The 24059-nt window shown below is 40.5% G+C and overlaps 1 protein-coding gene across 2 annotated transcripts in view; it reads right to left on the bottom strand.

The window, feature by feature from the left end:
* MTCL1 (microtubule crosslinking factor 1) overlaps nucleotides 1-24059 on the bottom strand; it is a 49935-nt gene that overhangs the window by 7654 nt on the left and 18222 nt on the right. For both annotated transcript variants that reach the window (XM_027676454.1, XM_027676464.1), the window contains exons 5-11: nucleotides 23127-23357; nucleotides 21288-21476; nucleotides 14783-14950; nucleotides 9424-9678; nucleotides 5439-5744; nucleotides 3165-3196; nucleotides 169-1723 (exon numbers count right to left, since the gene is read on the bottom strand). In XM_027676454.1, coding sequence (XP_027532255.1) covers nucleotides 169-1723; nucleotides 3165-3196; nucleotides 5439-5744; nucleotides 9424-9678; nucleotides 14783-14950; nucleotides 21288-21476; nucleotides 23127-23357 — 2736 coding nt within the window. The remainder of the gene's footprint in view (nucleotides 1-168; nucleotides 1724-3164; nucleotides 3197-5438; nucleotides 5745-9423; nucleotides 9679-14782; nucleotides 14951-21287; nucleotides 21477-23126; nucleotides 23358-24059) is intronic.

The raw sequence follows: 24059 nt of genomic DNA, 5'->3' as shown, positions 1-24059 counted from the left end.
TCAGTGACTAATCCAATAGTTTCATAACTGGAACTCGCTGGTGGTACCACGACAGAACTAACATATTTATTGTAAATACTCACTAGGACTGCAAGAGATCTCATAATGCATTTGGTTTCAAAGAAGAGTGCACTTAGCTATAGGAGGAAAAACAAGCAAACTCATTACCTCTATGGACCCTGGATCTACTTTGACAATTTCTCCTGTGCTGTTGTCATTGCTAAGATTTGGTGGGCTGTGTGAAGGTAGCCTTCTGTCTTCCTTTAAGGCATGCTCCAAAAGTTTCTTATTCAAGATCCTGGCAGCATTTTCTGCAAGCGTGTACCCTGGAGGAGCAGATAAGTCCTGCCTGATACTTGTCACCTCAGTCCCTTCTTCCTTTTGCATCTCTGCCCCCAGCCGGAGAGGACTGGGTGATCTGCCACGGGCATTTGTACATGGCTCCTGCAATGGGCCCAGTTCTGGTCTGGGTTCTGCAGACCTGGACCGGCTGCTGGATCTGGGGCATTTTTGGAAGGTCTCATGAAATATGGGGCTGTGGTCAATAATGTTGAACAAACTGGAGAGTCCATCATTGATAGTGGTGTGGACAGGACTCTCCCGTGTAGTAGTTGATCTTGCCCAGGCGGACTCACTGAAACCTTTCTGAGGTGTGCCAGGCGTAGTCCGGTTATTTGGCTGGTCTGATTTGGGAAGGATTTTCCTTTGCAGCTTTGGAGAGCCATATTTGGGGGAACAGCATGTGCGTTCAAACTTAGCCTGGACCTTTTCAATGACAGGGGTCACTTGCCTGCTTCTTAGGCTTCTGGATGGTGAAGAAACAGGCGTGGACCCCCCCTTTGGTGTCAGACACTTGTGTGGGCTGCTGGTGATATTGCGCAGGGTTTCTGTTTGCAAGCCAACGCTGATGGTCTGGGTGGTCTGTGTCCCTGTCGTTCTCATACCATTGGTTTGACAAGCAGTGTCCTTAAATTGAGGCTCCGTGGAGTTGGAGCGTATTGCATTTCGGACAGAGAAAGCAACCTCCTTCATATCATCACTCATGTTTTTTGACATCTCCAAGCTGTGCAAGGGTGAGGCAAAGCCCACAGTAGTGCAAATAGGACGTTCAGTGGGATGAAGGCCATTCTCCAGAAAATCTTTATGATGTTTGGCCAGGTCACAAGACCATCTTCCAAACATATCCGAGGAAGCACCTTTTGTCTCAGTGACGTTCCCCATAGCTTTGGTCACAGAAAACAGGAAGTCTGGCTCAACCTGGTTTTTCCCTTCACTGACAGCTATCACTGAGTTATCAAACCTACGGACAACCGGTGGGCTGTGAAACACCCGAACTCCCATTTTTTCGGTTACTCCGTGACTCCTCGTTGGCTGCTTTTGGCAGTGCTCTGGGCTGGTCATGGTGTTAGTTGTCATAGTGACACTGGTGGTGAGGTACCATGATGATGCCTGGAATGGATCTGAAGCAGGATCATTCACAGCTTTCCCAACTTCTGTCCTTTCTGCCCAGCCTTCTGTAGGCTTCTCAGTGACCCCGCCATGGTTCCTAGTGCTACTGTAATCCCAGTTTTTGTTGAACTCCTCGATGTATTTCAGATCATCGGGAGACAGGGGAGGGGTTATATCGTCTTTGCTGCTGGATGAAGGCAGGTTTTTTTCTGGTAGAAATGGAGAAATATCCATCAGGCGCTGAAATTCTGACATGGAAGAAACAGACATCGCCCTGGAGAAGGGAAAACAAGAGAGTCACTCATAGGCTTGGAAATTGTCACCAGCAAATTAACTCTGGAAACCCAGCTTTCACTATCTGCTTACATATAAAACCACTTCAGTCATAGAATCATAGACTATCCTGACTGGGAAGGGACCCACAAAGAACATCAAAGTCCAACTCCTGTCCTTGCACAGGATAACCCCAAGAATCACACCATGCATATAAGAACATTGACCAAACGCTTCTTGAAATCTGGCAGGCTTGGCACCATGACCACTTCCCTGGGGAGCCTGCTCTAGTGCCCTATCACCTCCCAGGTGAAAAAGCTTTTCCAATTTTCCTTCCTTTGCCCTTTTTTTTATTGAAGTCCCCTTCTATTATCTTTAAAATAGCTGTGAATGCAAACATTGCTGATGTGTCAGTAAAGGTACCAAATGGTTTATTAATGGTTCTTAATTTACTGCTTTCTCATGGATTACTGCTTGGCAAATGTCTGAAATACGGAACAGTAGGATGCATTTAAGAATTATACCATTCATAGAAAATGAGTGTTAGTGACAATGTGAGGCAGACTTTTCAAACAAGTGTGGAGTAATTCTGGCTTGCTGGGAAATCAGCAAATCCACTCCCACTCCTGAGACTGCCCAGGCTGCACAGCTGGTGCATAGCGATGTGGGACCTCCAGCTGAGATGCTGTTACATTGAACTGGCTTGGTGAGTTGAGCTCGTGCTGAAATTCAACCCAAGGGAATCTCCAAATGATAATGCTGAATTCTTGGCTTTCCCGCATTTCACTCACTCGTACAAATCACAGGCATTCAGCTGAGTTGCCCTACTGCTTTGTTTAAAAAAAAACCACACAAAAAACCCCCTTTCTGAACAAGACTACATAAAAATGCAAGTAAGTGTAGTTATCAGAATCAGCTCAATGAGGTAACTCAAGCTGTGTGAGAACTCAGCAAGTAGTGGTTTTCATGTATCAGTGATCTGGAGGACAGAGTAAAGTCACACTGTGAGTTTTTAATCAAGATCTCCAGCTGCAGTTGGGGTGTTTCTGTTAGGCAGTCAGGTGAATACAGTTTTTAAGTGGATCTCCTTGTCAGATCCTCTGGTTTGCATCGGTAGCAATCTCAGAGAGCATGGCTTGGGTTTCAATGTCTACAGTTCTGCACTACTGACTAAGGTAGGCGTAGCCTTTCCTGTAAGCTGCAGCTTCATGTGCTTTCCTATGGTTTGATCTTTGTGTGCTACAGCTAAATATGGCCCAAGTTATTCAGAGTAGAACAGAAGCATATTGAGATAAATTAATCCCTGGGTAAATCCATTAATCTGGCTAGCAGGCCGCTTAGGAGGTGGCACAGCTATGCCTCAGGTCTGTGGTTTGGGTGCCGAGAGCTATAGTTCTGGCACCTGAATATTTGCTGGGTTTTTCCCTGCAAGTTTTACTCACCTTTGAAGATTTCCTTTGTGTGTTTCTTCCTCCTGATTAAAAACAGAAACAAATAGAATAAGTTATTTCTGAACCACTAACTTAGTAGCTTCCCATTACTTGCACCAGGTATGTTTGTCTCTAAAAAGTATCTGATTTTCCCTCTCATAAATAATCTTAAATTGCCAGTGAAAATATTCTTCGCTTCATACATAGGCAGTAGAACAGGTAATCCCATCGGGATAACACACTGCACAGGTAAAACCCGTGTGGCAAATCTATGACAGCTTTGAACTTTTATATGCCCATGCAATCATAAATGGAGGTAGCCTCCAAATGGCTTTTTTCCACAATGTAGTGTTTTGGACCATATATTTGTGAGTGAAATTGTTCTGTGGAGGTAAACTATATTATATCAGAGACCTAGCTGTGCTGCAGTAAGAGATAAACCGAGGTGCTTTGACATAATATTTCATTATATGTTTCTCTAGGAATCAACAAGTAGCACCAGTCGATACTCATTAAACTCATCAAATTAAATGTTTAGGAAGACTGTTGCTTCTTTCACAGGGGGAATACCTGCAGCTTGCTAATGGCATTAAGATATTTTTATGGCAGTTATTTCCCTGTGACAATTCCCATAATGAGTTGGGGTTTTAAATAGATACTTCTGAAGCAATTTCTTTACAGTGATTTTAACTGCTTATATTTCTAATAAACTATAGGGATTACAAAATATGATCAGGATAAAAAGAGTATTAATACCTCTTACTTTTATTTGACCTCATGAAAGCAAGAACATTACCAGCACAGAAGTGCATTTCAAATTGGGACTATTCAGAAACAGCACTGCTTAACTCAGCAAATACCTTCTGGTATTTATCCAGAGTCAGGAAAAAAATAGTAGTAAACTGATCCTCCTTGCATTCACTGTGGTATAAGTCTGGAATAACATTGGTATCTTCAGTGGAATTACTGCAGAGTAAATCTGATCTAAGTGAATGCATGATCAGAGTGAAGGCTGGATTGACTTCTACTGCAGTTAGTACCAAAGAGAAAATATAGTGGAGAGGTAGAGTCAGCAAGCTGCAGTTGTCTCTGTGCATCCTCAGTTAAGCTATTCATTAAACTCCAATCAGTCTCACTTGAACAAACCCTCTGAGGGAAAATTACTTTGCCCAGGTTCCCCTAAAACATGCTTTGAAGGAAAGAAGCTATGCAAATATCACTAAAGACCAAATTTTGCTGCCCACATTTTTGTTAATGACAGTAATGTCTGAAAAAACAGAAAAGGGAAGAGAGAGCTCCCTTGTCTAAATATCAGACTTAATCTGAAAGAAAGGAAACAGAAGTGAAAATTAAACACAAAACTTAGTTCCCTGACACTAGTACTGACATTCTTCACTGAGCACTTGGACATGCATGAAATACAAGCTAAGAAATAATAAATATGGGATCCCACACTGCCAGCCATACAATTATGGCACTGAGGGAAGAAAATTTGGAATACATAGGTACCTACAACTACTTAAAATGTAAGAAGAGCAGTCACATTTCCTGTCTCTCTTAGTAATTTTTGCTTTGCTTCCTCTCAAAAAACTTGATTTTGCAATCCTTTAGCTTTGTACCAGCATATGGGAATGGGAAACCTGGGTTTCATTCAGCAACAATATAAACAGAACTCTGAGGACCTGGAAGTGGTGAAAATAAGCCTCCTGTGGTGCAGATTTTTGCAGGACACAGATTACATTCACTATGTACCAATGGCATCTTTTAGTGCTGTGTTATACATGTTTATAGCTTTCTGATATGATTTCAGGGTAGATATTCTTCTAATGAATAACTTTATTTTTTTAACATCTCACGTCACTTACTCATGGTAATCTGGTTAGAAGGCAACCACAGTAGAACAACCAGAAAGTGCCTCTCTACAGCACTTACTGCTTTACTAACAAAATAAAAGCCCGCGTTTCTTCATAAATACATACCTACTTACAACTGGAAGTGATTTAAGGCCTTCTAAACCAATATGTTGTGTCAAATATAGTTATCATACATAATATGATGATGAAGTAATCTTGGGACCTTTAGGCTGGCTCCCGCTTTCTTAGGTGATTGACATTGGTATAATTGGCTCATAACAAGGAATGAAAACTTGTTCCCACTAAATCCACTACTGGGTAACTGTAAGCAGTGCCTGTAACACAATATCTCATTTCCTACAGCAGGGATGCTGTACCAATTTTGACAGGAGAGATAACACGCCAGCATGATAAAATGTAGACGAGTGCATACTTCCGTTAATCCAGTCAAGAATTTCTCCCGCTCCAGCTGCCGAGGCCGATGCTCATCAGATTCGTCGGGGGAATCAAGAGACAGAGATTCCAGAAAGAGGTTTTCTGTGCCACTGCACCGATCACTCTCCTTCAGCTTTGACAGCGACCGATCGTCAAACTGAATGGTGTCTGAATCAGAGTAGGATCTGGATCCCATTGGACGAGGCACGTGAAGGTTCCCCTGGGTCGTAAACGGACGACGGCTACTCTCATTCTGCTCACACAGCAAACCACCTCCTCTTCGTGGGCTCGCTTCTTTCTGAAGCTGGAGACAAGGCAAGTTAAAAGGAGCAGCAATTACTTCTGTAGCATATGGCATTTGGCAGAACTCATCCTTCCCTGGGAGCAAGGCACCCACACCCTGGGGGGGCACCTGGAGATCGCTGCCTCTGAGGGACACAGGCCTTGCTCTACTGGTCCTTCCACAAAGGGATATGTCTCTAGAACTTTGATGCTATTACTCATGGGATTTTGAGTGACTAGATGTGTGTATGTACAGTTTTGGTTGTTTACATGTATATGTATACATATATACACACTGTTTGTATATACACACAAAATAATGCATCTGTCTGTAATTTGATTTTTAAGGAAACAAATCAACACAGACTGTTATTTAAAAGCAATCCTGATAGCAATACAAGTAGAGGCTCAAGGAAGGGTGAGTAACTTGGAGTCTCATCAAAACACTTTTTTTTTCTGGTCAGCAGTACAAAGGTTGGGCTTTTATGTACATCATTTGTTTCCACAGGTGGATATTATGCTTAACAAAACCCAAAAATTTTGTTTTATAAATGGTCTAGCCTTAATGCATGGCTAGAAAGTTGACTATTTGTACAGAACAGCATTGTCAAAGGGATTAATTGTGCATGCAAAACATGTTCGAAGAAAATGCGTATTTGTAGAAGGACCATCAAGGCTATTAACTCTACACTTTGCAAAAGCACGGTGAAGAGAGGATGATACATCAGTGAAACTGCCAATATTACAATTAGATTATCAACCTCTGATTTTTCTAAATTAGATGATCAATTTCGCTTTTAATTGTAAATACAACAGGATGGCTAAAATAAGTGATATTTTCAATCATAATGAATGACAGCAGGAATCCTATAAGAACTCTGATGTTTTGCTAGAGCAGCATGCTAAGATTAGTGACAATAACCTAAAAATGCAAGTCATCCTCTAGAACTCTGGAGATTGACAACCTACAAAACATATTGTCACACAGGTTTGGAAAAATAAAGAGACATTATGCTGCCTAATTTAGATCAAACCATTTGAGGTCCCAAGCAATTAAATTTGCACTTGAGCTAAAAACAGTGAGATTTTTTTCTTGATTCAGGTCTACGAAAACACGAATGCATCTTCAGTGTTTTGCTCATGATATATAAAATCTCAAACAGTTTTATTTAAAGGAACTAAATTGGGGTGTCCTATAAAGGCAGGGTCTGGAAGGTATATCTCAAGAGATCTTGGAGTCCATTCTCCAGTATATGGGCAAGATCCAAAGCAAGGAGAAATGATAATTACATGCTTTCTATATAGATAGCTCCAATTGCGAGCCCTTCAGATTTTCAGAGATCCTGTAAGAATAATGATCTGGAAACCTTTGTGAGAAAACAGTATGGATGCTGGCTCGCTCTCTGAATATCAGACAGCTGACAGAAGAATTAAAGTGAGAAATACTGCCCTAACTTTTCAAGAGAGACTAATGATTTTGAGTCCCCATGTGTTTATACATTTAAACACACTTTTCATGCAGGTAATCTTGTGGGTTTAAGTATTTGTCAATGTGCTCTGTGTGCAATTAACTTTAGGAGCACAGGGGAGAGATACTCTCTAGGGGAAAACAAAGTGACAGAGTACTTAAAAGGAAAACACAACAACTCTGAGCTCTGAAAAAAGTAGGTCATCATGTTTTTTATATGCGAGCAGTATTCCCATAACCATTCAGAGTAAAGTATTTTATATATTTTATACATTGGAGTGAGCTTCCCCCTTAACATACATGTATTATTCAGGAGCTGTGTGAAAGCGGACAGGCATAGAGCATTAGTATGAAATTTGACAAGCATGCTTCTGCTATCTCTTAGACTTTGTTTTTCAAACATACACACTGATGTAGTCTCCTCATCCTCTACATATTGCCATACATGGAATACACACAGAAAACCCCTGGGGAGAAGGACTTTAAAGATATACTAATTGTTTCCATATAAAGCAGGGCATGACTGCAATCTGAGAGGATATTCAACTAAACGCCTCCAAATATTTGGAAGCTTCCTGTCACAGAGGGAAATGTTTGATTATAAGCAAAGATGCAGTTATGAAGTTTTGTAGGCAGATAGTCAAGATTTCAAACGTTATTTCTGATCACCTAGTCCTCTGAAATTAACTTGATATAATATATTTTATTTCCCTTATCTGTTGCTAATTCTGTGTACAACTCTGTTGCACAGTAAATACATAGTTAAAGCCTAGAGGTTTCAGAATAGTAACAAAGAAATCAGTTCCAGGACTAGTTAAGAGCTAGTTTGTAGGCTATCCCAAGATGACACTGAGAGGTTATGTCAGGTTTTAAGAGAATTAAAGGCTAGGTAACATTAACAGGGATTTCTCTGTGGCTTCCTTCAATGTGCCCCATTCCCAGGGAATAGAAATGGTAGTCTTTAACCAGGTTAAGTCCCTCAAGCTATTGAGGATGCACCAAAGAGATAATATAGAAAAAATACAATTTATAAGGATGGGAACATAAACCAAAGAGGTACCAGTAACTGTCCAAAGAAAAGTTTCTGTCTACATCCTTAGTATATTGGAAAATTATCTGCAGGTTACTTAATTCCCATTGTGCAAGAAGAATCTATAGCCATAGCTCAAAACCAAGGTTTAGTCTTTCACACATAATATTTGTGGCCTGGTGTCTTTTCTTTAACTTCTTTTTGCAGCACCAACATGGGAACATAAGACGCAGACAATCAACCCTTTTCAAAAACTGATTATGAAGCTGCACAGGGCTTTCATCAATTTAACCTATGAAGCTACTCTCAAGCGTAGTGCTTCCCTCGAGTGTAATGCTCCCTAGAGAGCATGCAGGAATCTGATGTGGTTCCATTTCTGATGTCCTAAGGACAGGAAGTATTCAGTTAATTGAGGACCCACAATTTCAGTTGTTTTTATTACTTTTCCTGGAATGTGTGACTCAGAGCTGAACAATGTTCAGTCAAAAACTGTGTATTAACTCTTCCTCATTAAACTCTTTATTTTTTGTGTGGCTTTCAGACAGATAATAAATTAAGTATAATTTGTCTCTACTACTAAGTAGATGTAAGTATGGATAGGCATGAAAAACAACATGCACTTCTCAGATTTGCAAATGACAGCAAAGTGTGCACAAAATTCATGTGACCAATACTCTTCTGAATATTTAGTATTGATAACTGTGCTATCAGTTAGGGCTCTTCATGTTAACTCCTGTGTTCCTTTGCTAGAGAAAAAGAATTCTGTTGAGACTGAATAGTTGCAGCAGCTGCATCTTTGGTGGCTAATTCACAGATGAACAGGCTCTTTGGCAGGAAGCTGTATACCAAATCTTGAACAACCCTGCATGTAGATTGAGTGTTTTAGCACAAAGAGATGCACAAAAGCTTTCAAACAGAATGTGACCATGACTGTTCAGGTTAATTGAAATGAGGCAGGAAATGGCCTTTAACCTGGAGTTGATTTCTCATAAGTGGTCTTTTATAGGGATTATGAGCATTTTCCTTTTACTCCCTTGTGTATGTAAATAGTTTTGTAGCATGAGAAACACTGATGTAGCCAAGGAACTCTAACTGCTCCTGTGCTGCTTTTCAATGCAGCCTCTTGACCTTGGCCTGAGTGTAATAATGGTGCAATGTCTCATGCTTTCAAACAGCCACTGCTCATCAAAGATGAGTCCTTACCTGCTCTATCCGCCTGAGCAGCTCCTTCTTTTGACGCTCCCATTCTCGCCGGTCTCTATCAAGCCTGTCCAAGAGCTCCACCTTTTCCCGATTCCAGTTCTTCTCACTGTGCTGGATTTGCCAGCGAAGGTCCATCACCACACTGTGACTGGCAGCCAAAAGCTTCTTGTGCTCCTCTCTTTCCCTTTTAAAAGCTCCCTTTGCATCAGAAGTGAGGCCTTTTTCTCCAGAGGTGTTCTCGGTCTTCCCTTCCAGCTGTCATTAAAGTCAAATGTTAGTAGGATGTTAAACTTTCTGATGGTAAAAGCCTGTGTCTGACAATGGATTTGAGTTAAAGACCTAACTCCACAAAGGAAATGGCAGAATTATGTCAATTCTTGGATCTTATCATCTAATCTAAATGATTAGATATGTTCAATGTGAGAAAAGTTTTAAAACCAAGACAGTGAAAACTACAGGGAATAATTTCCCAAGCTCTAAGAGTTCATGTTATTAAGGTATCATTTGTGGTCTCTCTGACGAGAATATGGGTACCACTGAAGAGACTTTTCCCAGAACAACCCTCAGCAATGGTCTTATTGTACAGCTCCTCCCACCTTCCAACAAAAGAGGGTGTTAGCAGCAGAAGGAGATGTATAAAGATCATCCCCCCATCTCTGCAGGTTATGGTGCCTGAACTGATTTCAAGGGCCGCCTGATGCCACCTTTCCCTCCCTTCTTCAACTTCATGCTCAAGGGTTAGTTCAATCAAAACAGAAGAGCTGGCCCAAGGTAAGAGATCCATAGGAAAACATAGGCTCGATGGGGTGTCGGTCTCTAGTCCAACCCCCTGCTTCCAGCAGGGTAAGTTCTGAGGTCAGACCAGGTTGTGCAGGACTGCGTTCAGTTGGATCCTGACAAACCTCCAAGGACAGAGATTGCACAACCTCTCAGGTCAACCTGGGCCAGTGCTGGACTCTTGTCAGAGGGGAAAAAGTGCTCAATGGTTTTGTGTAAGTTTAAGTAAGTGAAGAATTTATCTCTGGAGCCAGACCTCTTGTTGACAACTCAGTAGATACGTGAGTGACTCAGAATGGGATGCATCTCCATCCCCTGGCTCTGCAGGTGAACTGGAGTGAAAAGAAGCGAAAATTCATTTCCGCCTCTGGAGTTAAAGTTGTCCTCAAAAAGGTGAGGCAGTAGGTTTTCTGGGAAACATATTCCTTTAGCAAGAGAGAACAACACCTTCACCTTGCCCTATGTGAAATATAAGCTGAAACTTTCTGAGCAAAGGGAAGTTCAGATTGGATTCAGGAGTGATGCTTACTAGTCTCTGGAACAGCCTCCCCAAATAAATGACCAAGAGGTCATTGCTTTAGTCATTTAAAATTGTACTGAGCTGCAGAGAACATCCTGTTATAGCCACTTGCAATGACAGGGAAATCTTAAAACAGCTGCATCCTCTACCACTAATATCCAAAGCCCAGTTGTTTTCAAATAACCGACCAAAAAAAAATCAATTCTAAAGGAGCAGCATCCTATTTTAACAAAATCGACATGACACTACTTTTCTCACACTTTCCTATTTCTTCAGTGCAAATCTGTGGCACCCACAGTGGTGTGTGACAGGCTGTCCTGCACACAACTGCTTGGCTTGATGGCAGACCAGAGGTGCTGAGGGGCAAAAACACAGAACATTCCAGGAGAGGCAGCTCTGTGCTGAAGATCCATGATGGGAGACACCATCCTGGGAATTGTAGCTCCTCAGGAAGCCAGAAAGCTTTGCTGCCTTTCTACACACTGCTCACATGTTAGTTCAGCAATATGTAAAAATATCACTCCTAGTTTCCAAACTCACTGCTATCTTGAAGTAATGGCCTCTTGCCCCTTGCTACATCTTTCCTCTGCCTATTCACAAGTTCTCAACTCCATTTCATGGAGGAGAGCCAAAGCCATTTCAGGAGCCAAAGCTGGTGCTGGAGCCAGGGTCAGCAATGTTGCCACCCACCCTTTTGTGTGCTTGTTTTAATTTTACTGTTCTGTGTGCCCCACCCCCTGTTGCTCTTGCAAGTTCCTGCTGGGTTTACTAAGTAATTGTGACAGTAAATAATCATGAATTTCAGCAGTGTCACTGCAGAGCTGAGATCAGCCAAAATAATAAGGGACTAATGAAGTAAACTCTATACAGTTTCCTTACACCTAAGCCTGACGGAGGGCTGTTTAGGACTTGTTCTTTGTGATCCATGTAAGTCTTCTTTCAAGGACCTTTAATGCCCTTGCAGACTTCTCATCTTGCAATAGGAGCTCTTAAAGGAGGTTGCTGAAATGTCTGGGGTAAATCCAACTAGCCTGGAGTGCACACTCAACCTTACCACTCTGCTACCCCCTGGAGAATGCTGACACATGCAGTAGTAGCTCTGGCTAGCATGCTAAGTAGTGAAGACACACCAATGCCTGCGATAAATTCTTTAGCTGGTATGAAACATGAAAATGCTAAAAGCAACCTATAAGGCAAACAAACGCTCAGTTGCAATAAATACAGTTTGTATGATTATTCTATAAAGCAAATTCCTCTGTTTTTTTGAATATCAAAAAAATAGCAAAATGTTTGACCTCAACCAGACTCATTCTCTCTCTCCCCTTACATCACTGAGTTCTTCACTACCACTGGGCAAATTCTTAGCCTTTCACTCAGCAAACAAAACCAGTCATGGTGCTGCAAAAGGCAGGAAAACTGAGAGATGCAATAAGAACAGAATAGTGATATCCCAAGAATGTATGGCTGCCCTTCGAGGGTCATGCCCAAGCTGCCAAAATACACTACGTCATCCTGTGCTGGACCACAGGCTCACCCACACCAGAGTGCTGCTGGATTGTGCCCCATTTAAGAAGTCTGTAAGTATAAAGATGATTTCAAAACCAAGGCAAGTATACAGTGATACACCTTCAGAGTAATTTCCTGGTGTTCAATGATTTGGGACCTAAAACCCTTTCCACTCAGAGGTGATGTCTTTATACTCAGGATGCAGTTCCTGGTGTCTATGGAAAGAAGAACCACACTTCTGGCAAGTAGAGAGTACTTCTGCCTGTTTTGACAAAACAGTTCAAATCATGGAGAAAAGGTCATTTGGTGGTTCCTTAGCATGAAAGTTTAGATGTGACTTTCCTAAACCTGATAATGGTGGCCAGATGCCTCTCCATGTGTACCACAGCTTATATTCCCCCCAGGCATCCTGAAGCTGGACAGGTCTTCCAAACTTTTCTCAGTTTCCAGTTCCCAGAACATGGGGATTTTTCACTTGTCCAGCTGGAGGCTGAGGATTACTGTGACTCTTTATTGCCTCAGCATTATCACAATTCCATATTTTGGGAGAAATCTAATTATTTCTTATCTTAAAAACAATGCCTATGGATCCTTCTGCCAAATAAGATGTACATGCATTTCTGACAGACAAGATTTTATTTTTAATGATTTTTGCAGTGCTAAAACACCAAAGCAGCAGGCAACAGTAGACTGTCACCTCTGATATGCAGTGCTTTTATATCAAAAGAGTTTTCTTTCCTTTTTTTCCCTTTTTTTCCTATACAGACAGAGTTGAGGCAGCAAAATGCAAAACCATTGCCAGTGACTATTAACAAGGAGTTGACTCTCTTAAAGAAAAGGCTCTTATTAATTGACCTACTGCTTCATATAAGAGGTGGAAAACAGCAGCAGTGAAGACAACAGTGGAGACTAGACACACCTTGATCCTCTGCGGGCTTGTCAGGATGTTGGCAGCTCTATGCGAAACCTATGGCGGGAGGTGGGTTCATTACCACCAATCAACACAACAAAATGGCATCATGAGAAGTCCTCCTACACACACAAACCTGACAGACTTGACTATTATTTGGTTAAAGCTGTGCTATCTTTTTGCTACTGCATTAGAGACCTGCTTTCACCACAAAATAGAAATTGTGGGGAATTGGCTAAGGAAGACAGTTTAATGTCTGAAATATTGACCAGTTTCCTTCTTTTCATTTGCTTGGAAAAATGTAAAAAGCAATACCCATAGCTCGGTAATTACCAGTTACATATTGTTACTAGTGGAGCAGTAGAGCCTAGTAAAACCCCCAAAACGAAGGGTTCAAATCTTCCTTCTCCCTAAGCTGTCCTGGTGCCAAACACCATCCAAAGCAGCAGCCTGGAAGTTTATTGTCCATACAAAGGCAAAGCACACTAGCTCTAAATCGGCAGTTCATGGTCAGACTTTCCCTAAGTTTTGTTCTTTGTTGCCATCTCGAGCTTAAGGTAAATCTATCACCGAGATATTTCGGGAGGAGTGAAAATGGGAACTGATTTTGTTTCCTTTCTCAAGTGATGCGTTGTTTGGAGATGTGTGTGCATTGAGAAGCAGCAGAACTGAGCATCTGATTCTGAGAGGAGACTGCTAAAAATGAAATCTTCTTCCTTCATTCCGGGAAATGAAGTACCCACAGTACCTGAGCAGGAAAAGCAGCATCTCAGCCCTGTGCGTCATAGTGAGCCTCTAACGTTCAGTAAATCCTTCTAAATGTACCACCCTCCCAACAGTGAATATTTTTATTATATTTTTCCTTCTGCTGAGAAGCTCTACAATTTTTCTCAAGATCTGAATGTACTAATTCTCCCACCCCTCCCCTCTTCAATGTGGAAAATAAGAGCTTTTATGTTATCAGCTTTGGAAATTAATTCTTGTGGGTTTTTTGCTGATTTGCTTTCATGTTGCTTCAGAAACGGTACATCTTCTGTGAACTGCTGTACGTGACACCGAAGCACCTGGCACCAGGTTTTATACAAATACTTCTAACAGTATCCCAATGGCAAGTAGCTAGAGCTCTATCTTTGGTGGGGTACCATCCATCTCTAACCAGGAGCTTTGAATAGCTAGTTTAATATTAATATATTTATCTATCACTTCAGTATTATTAAATCACTCTTTTCTTTCCTATGCATTAAATATCACAGCTGTTATGTGCCAAGGCACAGTGACAAGGTAATTGTTAGCATGCCAACATCAAGACATTTTTCTCTTCAATAGATACAGGCCTCTCTGCATGTCGCATTACCACAGCTGATACAATACCAGCCAACTCTTCTGAGAAAATACAGCAAGAGATTCAGTTCCTTTGTCCTCAGTGACATTACACAGTACCTACTACATGGGCACTTGTACTGGGACAACTGGAAATCCAGAAGACAAGTCAAGAGGCAAAGGTTTGCTCAGGCTTCGGGAGAGGGGAGCTTTCAGGCACCAGGGTAAAATGCAAAACTATAGTCCCTTTCCTGTCTGTCACAGATTTCCTTATTCATTAGGCACTTCAGGCATTCTTTACAGGTGTGGGGCATAGGGGGTGTTACCTGTTCGAGGCGACACTTCAGTTCAGTCATTTCCACCTCCCAGGCTGCCTTGTGCAGGGCATATTGCTGCTGGAGCCCCTGGCGCTCGCGCTCCTCATCCCGCAACTCCGAGCGGAAGTCATCCAGCAAACCCTTCAGAGCATTCAGGAGCTTCCGATTTTCACTTGCCTGCCACAACAAAGCAAACAAAATGCTGTCATTGCATGGCTTTAATCTCTAGTTTCATTTTCAGGAGGAAAAATGAGTGTGTGTCCACTGCATAGAAGAGAAAGTGCCTGGGCTAATTTTGCATGAGAAAACTAAGAATAGCAACGCCTTCTTTGTCTACAAGCAGCTCAGGGAAGTGGTTGAGTCACCATTCCTGGAGGTGTTTAAAAGATGTGTGGGTGTGACATTTTGGGACATGGTTTGGTGGGCAGTGTTGGGTTTAGGGTTGGACTTCATGATCTTAAGGGTCTTCTCCAACCTAAATGATTCTATGATTCTGCGATTCTGTGATTCTAGTTCTTTTTAGCCCTAGTCCTGATGCTTCATGAAAGTCAAAGATATTTAAGTCACCCTGAAAAAAGCACTAAGCATCTTTCTAGACCGAGGACATCTGTAATAACTTCTTTTTTAATGCTGTAAATGAAAGCTAGATTGTCATTCCTGAGGGTTTTTAGATAGCTAGATGTCTTATACATGTGGTAATTGCTCAGTATCAAATCCCAAATATTTGTAAACCATATATAAAGAAAAGGCATTAATTTTCAGTGCTTTTTCATTATCAGATAAAATTCTTTTGGGAAATGAATTGAGGTTTTGAGTATCTCTGCTAAGGTGTTTCATTAGTCTGTACTTCATACTTCTGCTCCACCCCAGGCAGTTGCACCCAGGTTAGCTTTGCAGCAGCACCCTTCTTGGTACCAAAGGCACAAATGCCAGGCAGGTCACTTTTCCTCTTGTAGATGGGATCAAAGAACAAACCCCCATCCATATCTTGTTGAGAGTTTCATGGTCATGCTGAAAATGTTGTCTGTGCTCTTGTGCTAGCCAGAAGCCAAGAATGGAGTTAAATTAGAAGTCTAGCCCAGAGGTGACATCATGTATACTTGTTCAAATCTCTAATTTTTTTCTTAGTTTTGGCATTTACTTTCTGCACATTCTCTGAAGACTTGCAAAACCTGCCATTTTTATGTTAAATATCAAAAAATGTTTTCTGCATCGTCATTCTAGATCAGTAAAAGAAAAGGTTTCCCATTATTTTTTGCAGTCATTGAATCAGAAAACAGAAACATATAACATGATTTATTTATCCAAAATTTAAATCTAATATTCCCAAAGAGCATCTCAAAGACCAGAGGAGTAGCCAGAGATTGTATCTGACAAGTTATTCTGAATAGAAAATACTTTTAAGAAAATTATATTTGATTAGCAGACACAGCATGAGCAGAAAAGTGGGAAAGCTTACTCAACAAATTTAGCGTTTAATCACCTGATTCTCATAAATGTCTTAACTTCCCTGGGAAGGCCTAACTCAAAATAGCTGTCTTGATTCTTGCATGATAGCCTAATTGATTTTATTTTTTATTTGTTTTTCCAAGTAAAGGCTTCCTGCAATTCCTCTTATCTGGTGTTTCACAAAGTAACTACATGGGGAACTTCTTTGAAGACAAGTTAAGTAAGCAGATGTATGCAAAGACCTAAATAATTTTCTTGTGCTTTTTCCAATGGCAATAATTACAAAATTTTATGGAGGCAACTAAGATGATTTCATATGCTCATCAGATTTTTGGCATCACTGAGCCCACCTCACCCACTTTTGTAATTACTAATCATACATATCACAGTGCCTTTTTTCTCTAAAAAATAAAAAAATGTGGTCTACTTTTTCCAAGCTATTTGATACATCAGCAAAAATATGCTAGATGCAGGGAAATAACTGCAGGTGCTCATTGACTGACGCATAATCTGTTTGGACTAATGAAATGTGATGGCGTACAACATAGGGTTTTGTAAGAAACGCACCCACAGAAGCAGAATTAATGCCATTAACATTTAATGCCAATTAGCAGTTTCCTACTATACAGCAGCAGTATCCATCATGCATATAAGATCACCTACTATTCAATATGCAATGAGATTTTATGTTTCCATCATGAATTTTCATTCTAATACCTAATTAAAGCTAAATTCTCCAAACATCTCAAGCCCCTTGTGTAATAATCAGAATAAGAACTCCTTTGAAGATTTGCCCTTAGTGTCACAACAGGAGCTGGTGGGTATTGAACACATCAAAATCTGGTCTCATCCTCTTTGAAAACCCTGACCCCAAATGCCTGTGAAATATTTTCATTCAAGAGCCATGTTCTCAGTTTTCTGGTGTGCTGCATAAACCTTTCTCTGGCAAAACAGTCTAAAGGCTCTACGAGGGAAATGAGGCAGAAGAACAATAAAACCAAATGACACTAAAGCAAGCTACATCTCTCACTCCTTTGCACACATTTGATAATTTTAGAGTCCTATAAAATTTGCTTTGCAAAGAAAGGAGTTCTGGGCTAGCACATAGAGGAACCAAACGAGCCTCATTGCAGGTTTGTAGCCTACTGGGATGAGGGCATGTCTTATTTCTAGAGGTATTACATCAATGTCACTGTTATGAGACAAGTACACCAGGTGCTCCCAGGCTTGCTGGGATTTTAAGTACCTTGCCAATATAAATCCAATTTTGGTTACATACTTTTTATTCCTGTGGAGAAGTCTCTTTTGCACAACTTTGTATTTACAGTCTGAAGTTGGAGAGGCCTGTGAGATTATTTTTTTCTGTTTTACCAAACTGGAGTGGTTTTGGAGAATATACAAAGTGCTTTTAAGAAAATATGCTCTGAAATACAAGATTAACATCTAGACATACTTTAGATTTCTGTTGGTAAAACTGCCAAACAGCTTCTGCATAAGAATAAGTCCTGTAAATACACAACAAATATTGTTGTAATCTTCCCCTTCCTTTCAGGCATGTTGTACAGCAGAAGAAATTTGGCATGTCTGTGATTCCCTGGACAGTCTCCCATGCAAGGAGATGGCTCTTTAGTACCTTAACAGTTTCCAAAATTTAAAGCTTGGAGAAATCTGACTGATTAACAACTGATCTAAGACAAGAGAATTACAAAAGCTTCTCAAAAGTTTAAAGTCTTGTTGTATCCACAGCTCTGTAGCTGACAACAAGCCAAAACTTTGTGTAGTAAATCGCAATTAAATTCCAGGACTTTGGAGTATTTACTAAGTTGAGTTAATCACAGAAATGGGAGTCTCCAGCTCTAGAAAAGTTTTGGACCAGAGCAATTGCTTGCAGCTTGGTTATGCTTTTAATCACAATTATTTTTTCTCTGAGAATTTCACTTGAGTATTTCACTTAAGAATTTAGCCACAGCCTGGTACTACAAGCAGTTTGATAGAGCAGTCATTTAAAAACACAAGGTCAGGATCCTAAACAGCAAATGATAACTGTGTATTTTCTCTGTTCAATCACAAATCTGGGCAAAAGGGAAGCTGGATCTTGGTGCAACTCATTTTAGTATATTTAGGGCTTAATGACTATTCCTTTGGGCTTTTCTCTTAGCTAAGCTTTGAAAACAAACATTGTACGATCACAAAGAGGTCTAATTGTGGATTTTCTTGACAGCCCTCCCAGCAACAACACTACTGTATTGTTTTTTAATGCTTTTTCCACCGGACAACAGATGTGTAAACTTTTTTATTCTTACTCCCCTGATCTTACACCATGCAACAGGCATTTCATCCTTTCTACTCAACTGAACCAAAGCTCGTCCTTTTTCCACAGGCTGTTCTCCCTGATCTCTTACTGTACACATAGGAACACTGACTTAACAGCAAGCCCTTCTCTGCTGTGCCACCAGCCCAACTTATTTGTTTATCTCCTTCCCATGACCAGACTTCCAGCTTGGCTCTTAACCTTACTAGTTCCTTGCCTGACCCTTTCTGCCATGTGCCCCAGCTACCAGCCAAGGGACAATGTCATGCAGAGAAAGATGAATTGACCCTTCTCAGAGACCCCATCCACTCTGCCTCTCATCAGCTAATCTTTTTTCTCACCTTTCCACTTTGCCATGATTCATCCCTCCACACACTGGCCACATAAAAATCCCAGACAAGTCAGATGTGTACTTTCCATCCAGTTGAGTATCTCAAATCATAATAATATAAAATTAAAGGTTGCTTGTTGAAATTAAGGCCTCCAGGCTTATAATTTTTCTCATAACAATTCCACTTTCCAGTCAGTGTAAGAAAGTCAGCAGCAAGAGTGCTGGCTGAAAATACAAACCATTAAATATTAAAATTAAATGTTAAAAATAAATGCGGGTAACCTCAAGTTACCATAAGCTCTTTCTTTTTTCTGACATAGTTATCCCAACCACTCCTAGACTATCTCAAAATTTCATTCCTAGTGTGAAACAAATGCTGATGTATTTCATCTTGGAGCTTGTCAGACAGAACCAGTAACTTTGGGTTCTCCTGGGCAGGTGCAAACCTTGGAGACTTTCAGTTGCACCACTCACTCCAAATTCCCAATATAAACAGTGGGTTTTTTCCAGCTGTGGGCTTAAGGAACCTGCAGAAGATCCCCAAAACTCTGGGTGTTTTTCAGCACAGCAGTGCTTGTTAGAAGATGTACTTACGTGAGCAGGCAAAACAAAAAATAGTACTTAAAATGAGAAATATTTAGCAAACTCACTCATTCTTGCAGTGTTGAAATAACACTTTTTCCTGGTTGGACAGCAAGACACATATTTTACCGTCACAAGTTCATTTGTATATCATGCACTATGCACTTTGATGAGGGGTACTAAAATGTGGTCTGTTCCTATGGATCATTTCTTTAAGCAAGATTAGCTGGAACTGCTACAATGTATATAAAAATGAATTATAAGCAATCTATCGCCCATTTCTGCTACCTTAATTGAGATTAATGCCTAAGCACTGATTAATTCAAAGAGGACATAATTTATCTGAATATTCTTGGTCATTTTAAGAGATCTATATGGAAAGTTAGTACATGACAGTTTGTAAAGAGATAGCATTTTGTTTTATACTTATTTTACTAATTATAGATTAAATCAGTCTACAGATGGAATACAATTAAATGATATGTTTCAAGAGCATCTCTTCCATGGCCTTCTACAGCCTTTACAAAAGAAGAGCTTGCTGAGAAGACGACGGTGATGAGGACTGTGTGACCAGCAAGATAGAACCTTTCCAAATGCCAAACTGATCAAATGAATACTAACTTGGTAGCACACTTCACAGAAAATAATAGCTAGAGAATGGAGTTGTCAGCTAGCACGATGAAAAAGGAAAGCAAAAATGTATATATATTTAAAATAGAATATGAAGCAGCATAAAGACCACAGGTCTCTACTGTTTTTATTCAAGCAAAAATTCTAACTGAAGCTACATCTTAAACTATAGAGGTAGGTTGCAAAACAGCCTGTGCATCTCCCAGCCTAACCTTATTATAGGACAGAGACTGTTGCCTGCTACAACATACAGAAAATAAACAAACAGATTGTACATAATCATGAGAGTCTGTGGAATTCAAGGTTAAGCACTGAAATGCAAAGACACACACAATCCCCACGTCCTGCAGCAACTCCAGCAAAGTACTGGGCTCATGGAGAGTACATATTTGGCTGAGAGCTGTCACTGTGGAGCAGGCTCCCAAGTCAAGGGCCCAAATAGAGATGAGACACAAGGCATAAAGATTCAAGATTTTTTTCATTGAATTTGTGTATTACATAGAATTCTCGCTCCATTCTATTTATTATTGCAAATAATTCCATGTAACAGGATGATTTCATATGAACAGTTTCCATTTCAAAAATATAAGAGGTCTTTCTCCTTTGAATATTTGCTATTACTATTGGTAGGACTGCTAGTATATTAAATGCACAAAGGAAAAAGCTAGGATATATGGCAGTGCTCTGACACACAGTCAGGGCACAGGAGATGCCAGGGAAAAGTTAGCGTGATTTTCTTTCAGGCTTTTAAAACCAAGCCCAATGACAGGAAGCAACTTTTACATTGTTTTCCCATCATCTTTAAGGGAAACATAAAATGCATGTGCTAGTTTCTTAAATTATTTAAAGTAAATAAAATCACTTCTTCTTGCTAAAAGCTTGACAGTAGAATACAATAGATGTGTTCAGACAAGATGAGCATGTAAATTCTGCAAACCATCACATACTGATAGATGTTTCTGGGCAAACAGCCACAAGAGGAAATAGGATTTTTCACCGATAGCATCTGCCAACAGAACAGTAACCACGTGGCTTTTGATTAAATTTAAATATCAATATAATGGATGAAATCCACTGTAATTGCTGTGTAGCTAGAAGTATTTTTACAAGTATGATTTTAGGTGGTTTAACACAGCAAAACAGAAAAATGAACTCCCTTGGAAAATCTACAGTATCCATTCCCAGGGCAAGATATATAAATGGTGTATTACCTGCTTCTGCTGCTGCAGTAATTCTGCAGTCTGCAGCTGTGGTCCATGATCAGTGCCCTCCATGGTGGGACGCTGGGAGAAATCTGTCAGTGGAAACACAACATCTTCTTCCTCCTCCTCTCCCTCTGCATCATTCACCTTCTGCTCAGACTGAATGCCAAAGTCTGGAAGGGCTTCAGGGTGCTCAATCTAAAATGCAAGAGAGGGGACACATGAACATTCTTTTGCCATTTACCTTTGGGGACATAAATCTACTGAAGGACTAAGGGAAGGGACTCTCTTCCCATGCATCTCCGTGGTGGGATATATTGACTTCAATTCTATAAGCTACAGAATTAATCTTTGGGTGATATGATCAAAGAAATGATCTTTGGGTGATATATGACATTGCATATGTGAACAAAACGCTATGTAGGCCTGCTAAATAGGAGATCTATGCAGCTGAGAAGATGGGTCTTATGTAGCATGACGGATATAATCCATCACACATTAATGAAAAACTATGCGAGATGTTGATGTATTTTCTGATGAAGATATGGAGATCAGGGAGTATCCAAATCTATCACTTTATTTTCTGTAGTGTGTTAGCAAAACACAACTCCAATACTGACTAGAGTTGGACTGATTATAAATTTACCAGTCAAAAAATCCAAACAGCCAAAAAATGAAAGCTATTTTGGTATTAGAAGATGAGCTAGCTTACATAGAAACAAAGTAGTACTGCTCAAGTAAAGTAGAAGCAAATTATTTCTAAATAGATACTCATCTCTTCTTTCTGACTCATATTAACAGCAGACAAATGTAAAGATGTTCATCCACCCTTATCTAAGAATACAAAATATTGAGTATTCAACTTAAGCATACTCCCACCAGACCTGAAAGGTTACTTGTACTGCCAAATGCAGCAAACACCAAAAAACAGTAGATACAAAAGGATCAGAGATACTGAGAAGAACTACTTAGTTGCTGAGCAAATGGTTTCAGAATTGCACGAACCTGCAAAACAGATCTATTGTTCTCAAGAATTTGTATAAAATGTCAGAATGGGCAAACACTTCTAACATACTTTTTTTCTTTGGGTAAGATTTCCAAATCAAATGGTAATTCTGGGTGTGCAACTCAACACATTTGAGCAGCACCTTTCTTCACAGTGCATGTTGGTGGGCAATCACAGCCCTGCTAAGGTATGTCAGCCTGGGGATTCCAGGTTGTTATGTACTTCTGAAATTCCTGATCTTGATTTTGTCTCTACTTGGAAAATTACCATGATGACGACTGGTGTACTCCTGCTGACAGTGATAGACATGTGTATGAAGAAGAGGAACAAATAAGAATGATTCATTCTAAGTTCCCACAAGAAGCTGCATAATTCTCCTGCCAACATGAAAACAGAGCTTCCCTCCATCTGTATTGCTGAATGCTTTGTAAGGAACACACCGTGCACATGATGAGAGAAACAACAGCACTCAACCCATCTAAACAGATTTGACTCCCTCAGCTTGCTAACATGTTATTTTTCTTTCAAAAAATTATTCAGGAGTCATATCTTTGAGATCCAATTGAATTTTCATGTACTATGAGAGAGTTTCAGGGCCACATGTTTGTAGTAGTTAAGGCTTTCGATTTAAAGATGAGTGATCTGTAACATCTCATGCAGGATATACTTCAGCACAAGCCAGCTTAAAAAAAGCTTTGTGTTTAACTTGAATCCCCTTTCAATCTATGTGCAATTATGAAGTTGCTGATGCCACCTCGTATTTAAAGTCTACACTTAAAGAAGGGTCATCCCAGTACTCCACTGGTTGTAACTCATTTGGGTTATTCAGGTGGGACAGTTACCTCTAATGTGTCCTCCCCTTCCTCCTCCATCCGCTTGCCTCGCCGCCAGTGTTTCAGCAGCCACTTCAGTTTGACATACAAGAGAAAGGTGTCCTGCTTGAAATGCCTGAGTTCTTGCTGCAGTAGACTTTTCTCCTGACTCCAGGTCTTCTCTTCCAGTTTGTTCTGCAAAGTCAAGCTCTGCACTTCCAAGTCTTTCCTCCGCAGGGTCTGCATGTGCTCCTCCTCCAGCTTTAATGGAATGACAGACACCACGTCAATGGGGTGGTGTCCCAGGGCAGTCTCCAGGACTTGTACTTCATTGAGTGAGACTGAAATCTCTAATTTTTATCGGTAGTGAGTAGCTATTGAGTTTGGCTCAATAAGTTCCTCAGCAGTTAGGACTGCTGAGGAAATTAGAGGATAACAGATGATAAACTTCACTTAGATGACCATATGCAAATAACCTGCTGTGGAATTGGATATTTACTTTAAAGATGTACAATAGCTCTGATGCTGGTTAAACAGTTTATACCACTCGTATTTTCCTCCCTCTCTTGACTGTATCTCTGTAGTAGGTTCCCAGCATAGCCACCACCCCACACTGCTGCACATACCACATCTACTAAATGCATTTGCAGTCATTTATTGGAGGTGGGACCACAGCTGCCCTTCGGACAACCTGAAATATTAGTTTGCCTCTTCCTTCTCAGCCACAGACTCGTCCTCTCCTCTGTGGCTACATGTCCCTCTCCTTCTAGAAGGGCAAAACTTCTGAAGGAATCACATCCAGTATCTCTCGTACAACTATTGGCCCCACACTTCTCACAATTCATACTTGAAGGCATCTGAATGATACTATAGTAAACAGTTTCTCATTCTGGTATTACTGTATCTTGGACACACACAGAACTGAAGGGACAGGAATAGGTTGCAACTCAGCATTCAACACGT

This window comes from Neopelma chrysocephalum, unplaced genomic scaffold, assembly GCF_003984885.1.
Source record: "Neopelma chrysocephalum unplaced genomic scaffold, ASM398488v2 Primary Assembly neopelma1_22, whole genome shotgun sequence".
NCBI classification, from domain to species: domain Eukaryota; kingdom Metazoa; phylum Chordata; class Aves; order Passeriformes; family Pipridae; genus Neopelma; species Neopelma chrysocephalum.
The sequence above is the reverse complement of the archived record's forward strand: the minus strand, read 5'-3'. Positions and strand labels throughout refer to the sequence as shown.